General features: G+C 33.7%; 1 protein-coding gene across 3 annotated transcripts in view; it reads left to right on the top strand.

Moving 5' to 3' along the window:
- DNAJB4 (DnaJ heat shock protein family (Hsp40) member B4) overlaps positions 1-13,379 on the top strand; it is a 52,760-nt gene extending 39,381 nt beyond the window's left edge. Inside the window, exons 1-4 of one of the 3 annotated variants that reach the window (XM_081088437.1) lie at positions 1,777-1,844; positions 1,970-2,257; positions 10,118-10,686; positions 12,076-13,379. In XM_081088437.1, coding sequence (XP_080944563.1) covers positions 2,047-2,257; positions 10,118-10,686; positions 12,076-12,309 — 1,014 coding nt within the window. In that variant the 5' untranslated portion in view covers positions 1,777-1,844; positions 1,970-2,046 and the 3' untranslated portion in view covers positions 12,310-13,379. Of the gene's footprint in view, positions 1-648; positions 2,258-10,117; positions 10,687-12,075 lie in introns of those variants that run through there. The other 2 variants (XM_081088436.1, XM_081088438.1) reach the window with 2 other exon arrangements.
- The last annotated feature ends 1,665 nt before the right edge of the window (positions 13,380-15,044 follow it).

The following is a 15,044-nucleotide window of genomic DNA, read 5'->3' as shown; positions in this document are numbered from 1 at the left end:
GTTACCCACCAGAATAATTTAGGCTTTTCATGGATAGTAATGTCAGTGTTCCTTTGGTAATTAATTGTTGATCCCTGCACTGGACTCCAAGTTGCTTTTTTTTTTTTTTTTTTTAAGTAGGAGTTTTAAAGTGATTTTGTATATTAGTACTGTTTTCTATGTATTTTTGAATTTGAAAATTTATCTTTTGACATTATTTCTTGATGGGACTAAAAATTTTGTTGAATATCTGACAAACCTCTATAACCTGTAACTAGGCTAGATGGATGTTATAAATTTCTAATGTCAAAGTGTTTTTAAAATAGAGAGTTTTGAGAAATAAGAAAGCTATCAGAATGCACAAAAATGGACATCTGAAAGAATTGCTGAATCATTAATATAAAGCGATTTGGCATATACAGTAGGTGTTCCCATACCTTAAAAGGTTAACACATGATCATCACCTTTTCAGTATACTCTAAACATCGTGTACATTTACTTTTCTGCATAAATGTTCTTTTTTATTTTAAGTTTACAGACTTAAGATACTTAAGTATAAGGCTCTATGTAATTTTTTTCTATGCAATTTTTTTGACATTTTCTTATTAATCCATCTTTCAATATTATATTAGAAATAGGAACACTTTGAAAAGATGAGGAAACCATACAGGAAATAAGAGATTAGTTATATACATTTAAAGTATGACTCACAAATACCCAAAATATATAAGAGCAGACATCAAAAGGGTATATAAGTGATATGACATAAAATTTGTTGATAAATATACCAAACTACAAAAAATAAATAAACATATATTCCTAAGAAAAAAAGGATTAGAAGGAAATACACTAACATTTAGCAGGGAATTATCTAAAGTGGTATGATAGGGAGGTTTTTATTTTAATTTCTTTCCTTTCTGTTTTCCAAAATCTTTAACAATAATTTATATTTATAATTAGGGAAACTGTGTTCTTAAAAGAAAAAATATTTCTCATACTATTGCCCCAAAAATAGCATATCCAGATTTTAAGCTGATCCAATTAAGGTCTTGAAAGAAACATGAGTATTTACTGTTGGTAACCTGATACTTTTCTCCTCTCTGTCCTGCAGCACAAAAGGTCTTCAGTGACTCTAAGGAATTAGAGGTGTCTCATTCTATTTTAGTTGAAGTAACTAAAATCAGATATGAAAATTTCATAAATATTAGTTTGCCAGAACTATTAACTTTTATTTATATAAAAAGACCATTTAAAATCATTAGCTAAAATAATATTTAAGTCCTCTAGTTATTTTTAAAATATTTTTTTGAAGTTTATGATATAGCCTTTTTACAATGTGAAATTTGTATATTGACTTATAGCATTTTGATTGATAAACCCCAGGAATTTTGAAAATGACACATTTTTTGAAAATTTTAATTTAGACAAACCATATTTTAGTATTGTATATCTTACACTTGAATAACTTGAAATTGAAGTGAAAATACCGAAAATAAGTACCCATGGGTACTTTTATTTGCATAACAAGTTTAATTTATTTTAAGATAGGATGCCTAATAGCTATAATTATTTTTGTTACTTTTCACCTAGAATGGAGTAAATAAAAAAACGTAGTTATGACATTGTATGCTGAAATATTGGCTGTCTTAATCTACTTGGCCTCTTAAAAAGGAAATACAGATGGTAGAGCCAGAAGGAAAATGAATAGTTAATCATGGAGGAGGAGAAAACCTAGCTCAGATCTTTGACTAGCGGCAGCTGGGGAAGTGACGTCCTGTAGCATTTGCTGTTCTAGAAAGTACAGAGACACGTAGTGAGAATGGGAGGATCTAGAAGGCTGTCTCCTGTGTAGTGTATATTTATCTGTAAGTGAGCTGTTGGGGAAGGAATTAAATACGGATATGCTGTCTGCTTGCTGCCTTAAGACAGCGAGGCTGAATTGCTAATTGCTTTAACTTTTAAAATACCCTGCTTGGTTTATTTTCCTTAGAATCCTTGTATTGCTAAGACTGGGGACGCAGTTTTCTTTCACAAAGGGAAATCTAAGTTCATTTCAAGGCATTCGAAATGGGGAAAGACTATTATTGCATTTTGGGAATTGAAAAAGGAGCGTCAGATGAAGATATTAAAAAGGCTTACCGAAAACAAGCCCTCAAATTTCACCCGGACAAGAACAAATCTCCTCAGGCAGAGGAAAAATTTAAAGAGGTCGCAGAAGCTTATGAAGTATTGAGTGATCCTAAAAAGAGAGAAATATATGATCAGTTTGGGGAGGAAGGTAAGAATTTGGTGTATATCTTTCTGTCTCTCCAGCTCTGTGTCTCTTTCTCTCTTTCCCCGGTCTCTCTCAGCTTTCTGGCTGTCATTAAATTAAATCATCAGACATATCAATGTAGAAAGATAAATAATGGATAAAAACAATTTATCTCTGATGATATGAATGAATATTACATAGCTGTCAATCAGATATACTTGGTTGCCTTTTTTTAAGATTTTGGCATTTTGTAATATCCGTATTCTACCACTAGATTAATATTGTTAACATTTATATTTGAAAAGGAACCTTAAATTCTCATACACATTAATGAATTGTGTCAAAAGTCTTATGCAACCTGTTTTATTTTTTAATGAGTTTTCTACCAGAACCAGTAAAGATCCTTCAATCATTTAAAATCTTAAGATTGGCAGTTCAAATTCTGGTTAGTTTCTATTTTATTCACAAAAAAGAAGTTTTTTGCCTTTCTTATAGCAAAGCTAGTTTAGCTTGAACAAGAGAAAGTCGTCTCTCTGAGAAGAAGGCCTAGGCATTTAGCTCTAGTTGTTTTTGGCATTCCGCCTGGAGAGGAAAGAATTTTCCTGATGTCATAAAATACCAGAACAAGTTTTTAGCTTAATTGTAAACAGTAATTGTTGCCAAGAAAATGAGATCTCAGAAATACAATTTTTGACCTAAAATGGCCACTTAGCATAATTATTGATTTACTTTTAGGTAGCACTATTTCCTTTGAAATTTTACTGTCTAGCTCTAGAGAAAAGCATGACAACTTCCCTTTCCTGTCCCTGCGGTACTTTTGTTTCTTGCATTGTGAGATCAGAAACTAGTTGAATACAGTAGATGAGATATTTTAAGATTATTTTATCAGTCTAGATTTTAAATTGTTTGTCATCATCTCCATAGCTGTAAAGTAAGTCTGTTTTAAATTGCTAATTAACAACAAAAATACTTTAATTCCTACATTTTTAAAAATCAGAACTTAAAGTTATTTTATTTTCACCCAAAGTGTTCTCTTTTAAATTCTTATAAATTATGAAAGTTTAAGTTATGAAAACTTTCCTGTTATGTCTTTGAATTCTTTATTGCATTTAATGTTAACTTTTTCTAATTAGAAATATATCCTAAAACAGTGAAAAAGTGACTATTCATTTTAAGTTAAAAATTAAATTTAGATAAGCAGGGTGATTATATATTAAGGCTTTTTTCTTTGTCTTATTTTTCTTTTTGATCTGAGTTGCCAAAAATAGCAGCTTTTGCTGCTAGCTTTGGTGTGATGAGGACCTGCATTGTCAGGTTCCTATAAAGTAATATTGAAAAAGGCAAATAGTTGGCAGTTTAATCTGCTTGCTCCTGTGGCCACACTACTCAAAATACTATGGTTCGGTTCATCATAAAAGCTAAGCAGGATTCTCAGGTACTACTAATAGTGTACTATTTCCAAAGAACTTATTTTGTAAAGAAATCCATAAATAGAGGGGATAAATGGTGATGGAGGGAGACTTGACTTTTGGTGGTGAACACACAATATAATATGCAGATGATATATTATAAAATTTACACATGAAAACTATATAGTTTTATTAACCAATCTCACCTCAATAAAGCCAAGTAAAAATTTAAAAAAAGAAATCCACAAATATAAATTTCCATGGAAAACCAGATACCCACTGCTTTACTCCACATCTCATTGATAACTGACTCAGCCATAGGACTGAGAATATTTGTCTTCAGAAATTTCAAGTCACCAAATAATACACATTTTTTTTGGTTTAACATTACCTTTTAGTAGTGTTTTTATTGAGTGATATTTCTCTAGTTTGATTTTTACTGATCGTCATCAGTGAGTGAATATAAAAACAACACCAAAAAACAAACAAACAAAAAAACTGAAGTGGGATCATCTATATACCCTGAATTTTTTTTTTCCTTTTCGTTTTTATTTATTTATTTATTTTTTACCCTGAATTTTTGTTGTTGTTCTTGAATCAGATAATTTATATAAACAATAGGTAATAGTGAGGGGGGGGGGGAATAAGTTTTAAAATAATATATTTTAAAGCTCTTCAATGCTTTAAAATATGCTATTCAGAAATACCATTTTCTAGTTATGCTACTTGAAAATAGTTAAAATAAAAGTTACTATATTTGATTCTTTTTAAAAAAATCGTTTTTTCTTTACAGAAAAGGATTATATTTGCCTTTTATTCAGAATGTCTCATTCTTTTAAAAAAATCCCTTTAGTTATAGTACTGTGAAAATGTGGGAAAACATTTTTCTCTTCGTTTTTCATATCTGTTCATGCCTGCAGGCCTGGTTCCATAGCCCTATGGCTTTCTCTAACAGTAACAAAACACTGAATTTTATGATTGGAGCCATTACTAATTTACCTGATGTACCCCCGCCCCGCAATTATTGCACTGTTTCAAGGCTTGGGACAGTGGGAAGGAACCACGAACTGAGAAGTGTATGAGTGAAACATGCTAAATTATGTATTTAGGAACTAAGAGAACCTAGTGATCCAGTTTGTTCATGGTTTGAAAATCTCTAATATCCACAATTTTAAATGCTGGGGTTTTAAAAAAATTATTGATTGATTTTTAGAGAGGAGAGAGAGAGAAAGAAAAGAGAGAAACATCAATTTGTTCCACTTATTTATGCATTCATTGGTTAATTCTTGTATGTGTCCTGACAGATCAAACCCGCAACCTTGGAGTATCTGATGCTCTAACCAACTGAGCTACCCAACCAGGGCCTTAAATGCTGTGTTTTTTAAAGCTGAATAAAAATAGAGATGTTTTAAATTTATTATATGGCCCAGCAGTACTACTACTAGGAATCTATAAAAGAGAAATGAAAATATACGTCGACCCAAAGACATGTATGTGAATGTTCATAGCAGCATTATTTGTAATGGTCCCCGACTAGAGACAAGTCGAAAGTACTATCATTTGATGAATGGATAAACAAAATGTGATAAATACTATGTATGTGTGAGCGCGCGCGCACACACACACACACAATGGAATACTATTTAGCAATTTAAAATTACCAATTTAATTAAGTCTGCTATATCATGGATGAAATTTAAAAACTATGCTAAATAAAAAAGTTGGATGTAAAAGACTATATAGGTTATGGTTCCATTTATATGCATTACATAGAAAAGGCAAATTTGTAAAGAAAGAAAGCAGATCAGTGGTTGCCTAGGGCTAGAGGTAGGAACAAGGATTAGCTACAAATAGTAACTAGAGATAAATGTTCTAATTATTGTGGTGATGGTCGCACAATTCTATAACTTTACTAAACTCATCGAATTCAACTGCTTCCACAAGCAGTTGAAATGTACGTAATAAAAGAATTGACTGTATAGTTGATGACATGCCCATTATAATGGGTTAATTTTATGGTATGTAGTAAATAACGTTATTTTAAAACACAGAAATTTTCCACATAGTTGAATCATTGGAAAACAAAAAACACCGAACTACAGAAATTTAAAATTGGATTTTGAATTAGTCTCTCTGAAAAAATTTAGGTGTAGTTCTGAATTGTTTAGTAGATGTCAACACAAGTTTGTATTAAAAGACTAAAAAAATTTTTTTAAGTAACACATCCTTATAGTATTTTAGTTCTCTAACATTTCTTTATGCCTTCTTTTTTTTGCTTGTTTATGGTTTAATCAATAACTTACTTTAAATACTGAAAGGTAGTATTTAGCCCTGACTGGTTTGGATTAGTGGATAGAGTGTCAGCCTGCAGACTAAAGGGTCCAGGGTTTGATTCCGGTCAAGGGCACATGCCCGGGTTGCGGGCTCGATTTCCAGAAGGGGGTGTGCAGGAGGCAGCCGATCAATGATTCTTTCTCATCATTGATGTTTCTAACTCTCTCCCTCTCCCTTCCTCTCTGAAATCAGTAAGAAAATATATATAAAAAAGGAAGGTAGTATTTATATGATAAGACTTTTATTTTGTACATTAATCTCTATACTAGCTTGCTTCTTCAGTTATTGTTTTAAATCAACTGGATCTTTTTATTTACTATATATTTCTAAAAATAAATAAATTGGGTTTTTATGAATCAAAACTTTTTAAAGGTTCTCATACTAGTAATTCTAAAACTTGCTATCAATCTGGATATTTACATGTTAAATCTCCTTAAAGTAAGAGTTATTACAGTCTTATGATTTTTTTCTTTGAAGTCCTAATTCTTCTCCAATGCTGTTTCTTTTGATAAACTTTTAGTCAACTAACTGTTAGAAATCATTTTTATGGTATGTATCCCAAACACATATTTGTTTTTGGATTGCACATTGGTTGGTTGGTTGCTGTTTTTTTAATCCTCACCTGAGGGTATGCTTAGAGAGAGAGAGAGAGAGACAGAGAGAGAGAGAAAGAAAGAAACAGCGATGTGAGAGAGAAATATTGATCTGTTGCCTTCCCTACACATCTCGACCAGGATTGAACCCACAGCCTAGGTATGTGCCCCAACTCTGAATTGAACTCGCAAACTTCTGGTGCACAGGACAATGCTCCAACCTACTGAGCCACCCAACCAGGGTGCTTAGTTGTTTTTTTAAATAATAGCAGTCTTTCTAAAGCACAGGCAGATGTTGTTGACTCTAAGAGTGCATTCCTTGGTAATACAAAGTGATATGGTATCTGGGAAACATTTTGGAAAGCAGAAGGAATCCAGTTGAATTTTAAGATTTTCCACAAGCAGTTGAAATGTACGTAATAAAAGAATTGACTGGCCGAAACCGGTTTGGCTCAGTGGATAGAGCGTCGGCCTGCGGACTGGAGGGTCCCAGGTTCGATTCCGGTCAAGGGCATGTACCTGGGTTGCGGGCACATCCCCAGTGGGAGATGTGCAGGAGGCAGCTGATCGATGTTTCTCTCTCATCGATGTTTCTAGCTCTCTGTCTCTCTCCCTTCCTCTCTGTGGAAAATCAATAAAATATATTTAAAAAAAAAAAAAGAATTGACTGTATAGTTGATGACATGCCCATTATAATTCAAGTGCTCAGCAGTGCAAGTGATATTTGCATAATAATTCATGTTATATTGGAGCAGTATGAATTTTGGTTAGATTTCTCTCCGTCATTATAGTAGCCTTGTCATATATCTGAGCGATGTAGTTGACTAGTGTCAAAGCCCTGTTGGAGGCTTTTTGTCACCTTTGATACATGCCATTTTATACAGTATGTAAATCTCAGGAACTCTGTAATCCTGATAGAGTTACTATTTTTGGCAGAGGAGGAAAGGGATTTTAGGGAAAAGCCAAACCCATGATATAATAACTTTTTAAAATTTAAATTCTTTATTGTTTAAAGTATTAATATGTTTCCTTCTCCCCCACCTCCCGCTCATTGACCTCTTCCCGGCGTTTCCACCCCCCCAGCACATGCCCTCACCCCCCTACTGTCTGTGTCCATGGGTTATGTTTATATGCATGCATACAAGTCCTTTGGTTGATCTCTTACTCCTCCTGCCTTCCCTCTGAGGTTGGATAGTCTGTTCAGTGCTTCTGTGTCTCTGGATCTATTTTTGTTCATCAGTTTATGTTGTTCATTATATTCCATAAATGAGTGAGATCATGTGATATTTATCTTTCTCTGACTGGCTTATTTCACTTACCATAATGCTCTCTAGGTCCATCCATGCTATTGCAAATGGTAAGAGTTCCTTCTTTTTTTACAGCAGCGTAGTATTCCATTGTGTTGATGTACCACTGTTTTTTAATCCACTCTCCTGCTGATGGGCACTTAGGCTGTTTCCAAATCTTAGCTATTGTAAATTGTGCTGCTATGAACATATGGGTGCATGTATTCTTTCTCATTGATGTTTCTGACTTCTTGGGATATATTCCTAGAGGTGGGATTACTAAGTCAAGTGGGCATGATATAATAACTTAAAATATTCTTTTCATGAATTCAGTATGGGCTCAAACATTTAGATTTTTGACTTGCTGACAAAATTAAACTATTTTGGCAGCTAATTTACTCGATTTACTTTATTAACTCTGTTAAATTATTATACTGTGTTATATTTATGGGACAAAAGATGAAAAGATTGAGATAATTTAATGGTTTAGTCACATTGATCATGACCCTGAGTTGTATACATATTCTATCATTAAAAAAAAATCTGTTACTAGGTTTTTGTGTGTGTGTGTATTTTTTTTTAAACATTTGGAGCTATAACAATACCACTAAAATTTAAACTAAAATAAGTTTGGATGAGCTGCATGTTAAAAGTTCTTGTCCTGTTTATACTTGTCATCCTGTTCCTACAAGGAATGTCTCTAACTGCTATTTGGATGTATCATTCAATACATATTTTGAAAATTTTCTTATTATTATATTGCTCTTGGTCTCTCCAGATTTTTATTCATGTATGAAGGTAAAAATTTAAACACCAGCTAAGACTGTTGGATGAAGTAGAGTTCATGTATACCTTTTAATGGAATAACTCAAATAGAACAAGACATGCAAAACTAAGTCTCTTTGAAAGTATGCTTAATGATACCAGTAGAATTTATTATTATTAAATATCTCATCTATGTACATGTGTGATTTTGCTTCTGCCTCTTCTCTATCCTGACATTCAAGATATACCTTTTAAAGTTTCTATTTAGGAGACTAAGAATAGATCATTCCCTTTATGCAATAAACATGAGCATCTGTCATTTTTTCAGCCCAGTATGCATTGAATAATGCAGAAATGAATAAAATATTTTCTGCCCTCAAATTACTACTATTTGAACATATTGGGATCTCTTAGTTAAATCTCTGGAATGTATCAGTTTTCTAATTTTTAGATTCTGCTCCTGCTTGTTTTTTTGGTCAGGAATTCTCATAAAGCTCATTCAGAAAGTTTATTCATATTGTAATGATGTAAATCCTTGTCAGTATTGCTCCCTTAAAAGATCACTGTAATCCCACTGCTGCCACCAAAAAAAAAAAAAAAGAAAGAAAGAAAAAAAAAAGATTCCTGTACTATAGTTTGTGGGTTTTAGTAGGATCTTTCTTTGGTAGGTGGTGGTCATGATGCTTCAAATATATAATCTTTTGTAAGCTATATATTACTTAGTTGAGTCTAAAGAACAGGGTCAGAGGTTCACTAACTTGGTGGGTGAAACAGGTTGTCCATAATAGACAGAAATAACCAGTCCAAAGGCCTTATATATCAAGAGGATTTACAGCTCTTGATTTCAGTCTTCTTTTTAAATGGTGTTGAAATTAATCTAATCACGTGGTATGCCTAGAAGAACAATTTTGTTATCTGGGATGGTGATAACAATATTAGTGTGTAAAAAACATTTTTTGTACTATTAAAGTTTTTCACCTACAGAAAGAGTTCTGTTTTAATTTTTAAACAGTAAAAGATGATCTGAAATAAAACTTGTTAATATGAATATGGTATTTTATGTTGTTGATTGTTGTGCTCATTGATGATAATGCTACTTAAAGATTTAGATTATACATTTTGCATTGATTACTGAAGACCTTTCAACTGACATCTGTTAAGAACTTAAACTTTATATACTTCAGGTTGTCAACCAGTAGCTTATGAGATAAGAGGTTCCAGACTTCTATTTTCTTATTTATCTGTGGAACAGTGATTAAGGGATAAATTATCATTAAAGATGGGTATTTGGAGGAAGAATTTGAAGCAAAAATTTTAACTTCAGATAGAATGATGTAGAGTTATGTAGCTGTTCTGTATTTAGTTATAATGGCATTTCTGGCCAATTTAATAAATTACAATCTAAAGTTGTCAAAGTTTATTAGTAATGCAATTTTTGAAAGTTAAACTTTCAGTAGTTGAAAGCTTTATTCTAATCGTGCTTATTTCTTCACTTAGGGTTGAAAGGAGGAGCAGGAGGTACTGATGGACAAGGAGGTACCTTCCGGTACACCTTTCATGGTGATCCTCATGCCACATTTGCAGCATTTTTCGGAGGTTCCAATCCCTTTGAAATTTTCTTTGGAAGACGGATGGGTGGTGGTAGAGATTCTGAAGATATGGAAGTAGATGGAGATCCTTTTAGTGCCTTTGGATTCAGCATGAATGGATATCCAAGAGACAGGAATTCTGTGGGGCCATCCCGCCTCAAACAAGATCCTCCAATTATTCATGAACTTAGAGTATCACTTGAAGAAATATATAGTGGTTGTACCAAACGGATGAAGATTTCTCGAAAAAGGTTAAACCCTGATGGAAGGAGTTATAGATCTGAGGACAAAATTCTCACCATTGAGATAAAAAAAGGATGGAAAGAAGGCACCAAAATTACTTTTCCAAGAGAAGGAGATGAAACACCAACTAGTATTCCAGCAGACATTGTTTTTATTATTAAAGATAAAGATCACCCCAAATTTAAAAGGGATGGATCAAATATAATTTATACTGCTAAAATTAGTTTACGAGAGGTAAGTTAGTAAAAGCTAGGATTATGAAACCAAACATTTATGCATTTGATTTTAGGGTATTTAAATAATAGCTAAGATTTATTTAATGCTTACTACACATTATTTTTTAAATTATCCTAAGAATCCTCTGAGGTAGTACTGCTATTATACCTCTTTTATGAATAAAATTGTACATTCTAAGTTTAGTTACCTATATTAACAATTTAAATGCTAATTTTAAGTGCTACCTAGATTATGTACTATGAGGCCTAACGACGAATTAACTCTACTCTGTTTTTATAAGTGTGGTTTATGAGATCTGCATTGTAATCTCCTCACCTTAGTCCATGTGTAAGATTTTTAGTTTGGAGTAATTATATAACAAAAAAATGTGTTAAAAGACAAAATAATTTATAAGGATACTGATTTGGTACATGAGTTTTAATTTTGTTCTATTTTTAGGCATTATTTCTCAAGTTAGATTATAATCTAACAAATATGGCTATGTCAATTCCCTGCTTAAAATTCTTAAATGACTCCACATAGCATCTATTATAAAGTTCAAACTCTTTAGCTTAACATAAAAGATCATTTTTAATCTGATTTCCACCCATAACTGTACATGCATTTCCCTAAGTTTGCTCTATTATTATCTTATATATATATCTGTGTCATTGTCTGAGCTCTACTCTGTAGAACACTATTGTGCCCCACTCTGCCTCAATACCAACTATTAGTCCAATGCTTACTTTAAGCATTTGGTATTCCCAGAAGCTAAGAGGGTATGTTGGGTGCCTTTTCTCTCACAAAAGACTTCTGCACATATCACTGTGCCAACATTGTATTGTATTTTAATTACTAGTTTGCTTCTGTGGTCCTTGTGCATTCCTTGAAGTGGGGTCGGTATTCATGGTCCCTATATATGCTCAGCATCTATCAGGAATGTGTGGCATATAGTAGGTACTCAGTAAACATTTATTGACTAAAAAAATAAATGTATTTTTTATTCTAACGTTTTCCCTCCAGAGAAGTAGGTAGTTGCTCCTATCATGTTCTTTCCAGCCCTGAATTTCTCCCTCTTTCTTCTCCCATTCCATCCCTGCATCTTGAATGTTGCAATAGCAGACTCAAACTGTCCATTTCAGTCCAGGGCAGTGTGAAAGACATGCTTTCCTTCTTTCTTCCTTTTCCTTTCCTTCCCCTTCCCCTTCTCCTTTTCTTTTTTTCTTTTTTTTTAGCATGCCTGCTTGTACATGTCCTAAAGGGATTTTTTAATGGGGGAAATAATTTTATAATTATTGATATTCTTTTGGAGATTAAAATTTTGCCATACTGGTATCATCCTTTACAATTGGTAATATTTTTGTTTAGACTTTTAAGTTGTTTAATTTTATTTTGTGTACTTTTTAGGCATTGTGTGGCTGCTCAATTAATGTTCCAACAATGGATGGAAGAACCATACCTATGTCAGTAAATGATATTGTGAAACCTGGAATGAGGAGAAGAATTATTGGATATGGGCTGCCATTTCCAAAAAATCCTGAGCAACGTGGTGACCTTCTAATAGAATTTGAAGTGTCCTTCCCAGATTCTATATCCTCATCATCCAAAGAAGTACTTAGAAAACATCTCCCTGCCTCATAGAATGAAAAACTTTGCTACTCATATTTTGATAAGGCACTGAAAATATAAAAGGACTGGCTGTTTATTGATGTAGATGTGAATTCTGTATAAAGATGTATAAATTATTTTGAGGGTTCATTAAATTGCATGAATAGAGACGGGTCAAATAAATAGGCAAAAGGGATTTTTACAGTTAGAGATGAGAAATCATTCACTCTATTTTATTTCTCCCAAGTCAGAAATTTTTAGTATTTTGCTTACATGTAAAGTTTGTTTTTGTGGAGTTAGTAGATATATTTCTAATAAAGTACTAGACTATCCAAGTACTTTATTTCTTATATCTTTACATTATCAATGTAGTAGGCTCTCATTTATAATGGAAATTTAAATTCTTAACTAAACTATACATGTGATATGTATTTCTAGAAAATAAAAACCCAAGTCATTTGGAAATGTGGTTAACTAGATTTAAATCACTATCTGAAATGCTGCTATAGGGCTGGTACCCATAAAAGAATATCCAAATGCATATGTTTCATCATTTTGATTTTTAAAATATGCTATAGTGTTTGTTAATAACATAGTTGTAATGTTCTTAAGATGGACCTTTTCTCCATAAAAAGGAAATTCATGGCAATTTATCTCCTGTGGAAATCCCAATTGTCTGAATTACTGATATTTTAGAAATAGGCTGTTTTTAAAATACCATATGTAATTTTATGCAAGTTGATTATATATCTTGGACTTAATAAATTATAGGCACATTTTATGGTCCACTAGTTTAAACTAGTTTGTTTGATAATAAATATGTTTTTAGAGGAAATGTTGTTACTTGGAATTAATTTTCCAATTACACAGTCTTCTATAACTTACTCATAATATGCTACATGTACCTTATGCAATTTCCCTAAAAAAGAATAAACTACCACTATGGTGTTAAGCCAAAATATGGGGAAAATAAACACTAACTGCTGCTTATGAATGATGTTACTACTACTTGTTATGCATATAAATATTTTACTTTTTCATATGCATAGATTGCATTTCTTAGGTGTTTTAATTTTTTAAAATATATTTACATCTAAAAATTGTTTTGGTTTCTGTTTTGTAACTCTAGTGAGAATGATGTTTTGAAACAGCATTTGGCTCAAAAGTAATTTTCAGGATGATGCACACACTCACAGGGTACACTGGATCCTATCACTCTTTAGCAGAATATGAAATCTTCTTTTAGAAATTCAAGAAGTAGGTTGCAATCGCCATTTATTTTATGGCTTTATGGAGATACTAGCGGCCTGATGCACGAAATTTGTGCAAGAGTAGGCCTTTGCAGCTCTGGCTGCCTCGGCCACCCTCCCAGCCATGGCTTCGTCTGGATGGTTGTTCCGCTGTTTGGCCATCCGGTTGATTTGCATATTATGCTTTTATTATTATAGATAAGTCACATGACATAGCATTTACGCTTTTATTTTTTAAATTTATTTTTTTACGTTCATTATTTTAAAATCTATGGTTTTAGGACAGGGGTCCTTGAAACTTTTTAAACAGGAAGCCAGTTCACTGTCCCTCAGACATTCCACACATGCGCACTGCGGGCCAGGGAAGAGTTGGCTGCTAAACAACAGGAAGTGGCGGCAAAAACACCTGGCGGGCCAGATAAATGTTTTCGGCGGGCCACATGTGGCCCGCGGGCCATAGTTTGAGGACCCCTGTTTTAGGATATTCACAGAGTTATGCAACCAACCATTCTCTATTTCCGAAACATTTAAATCACCCCCAAAAGAAATCCTATATCCATTAGCTCTCACCTTCCATTCCTCCAGCTCCTGAAAAACACTGATCTACTTCTGTCTCTATGGATTTGTCTATTCTGAACATTTCATATAAATGGGAGCAAATGATATATTACTTTTTTTGCTTGGCTTCTGTCACTTAGCCATAATGTTTTCAAGATACATCCATGTTACACTATGTATCAAGATTTCGTTTCCTTTTTTATAACAATAATATTCCATTGTATGGATATACCAAAATTTGTTTAACCATTCATTAGTTTATAGGTGTTTAGGTTATTTCCACTTTTTGGCTATTATTAATAATGCTATGAGTATATTTGTACACGCTTTTGTGTGTATAATTTTTCAATTTTGTTAGATATATATCTAAAATAGAATTGCTGGGGATAACCATATATTTTAGTTGTAAGAAAAATGGCAGAGAATTCAGCTAATCATACTTATTATTCCATCTTATTTATAGACTAGAGGCCTGGTGCACGAAATTTGTGCATGGGAGGGAGGTGTCCCTCAGCCCGGCCTGTACCCTCTCCAATCTGGGACCCCTTGGAGGATGTCCGGCTGACGGTTTAGGCTCGATCCCTAAAAACCAGCAGTCGGACATCCCTCTCACAATCCAGGACTGCTGGCTCCTAACCACTTGTCTGCCTGCCTGCCTGATTGCCCCTAACCACTTCTGCCTGCCAGCCTGATCGCCCTCTAACCGCTCTCCTGCTGGCCAGATTGACACCTAACTGCTCCCCTGCCAACCCAGTTGCCTCCAACTGCCCTCCCCTGCCGGCCTGGTCGCCCCTAACTGTCCTCCCTTGCAGGTCTGGTTGCACCCAGCTGCTCTCCCTGCCAGCCTGATCTCCCCTCTGGCTGCTCTCCCCTGCTGGCCTGTTCACCCCCAACTGCCCTCCCCTGCCGGCCATCTTGTGGTGGCCATCTTGTGATGACATTGCACGTGATGCCACCTAG

This window comes from Myotis nattereri, assembly GCF_964212035.1.
Source record: "Myotis nattereri genome assembly, chromosome: 3".
Lineage (NCBI taxonomy): Eukaryota > Metazoa > Chordata > Mammalia > Chiroptera > Vespertilionidae > Myotis > Myotis nattereri.
This window is presented reverse-complemented; position numbering and strand designations above follow the sequence as displayed.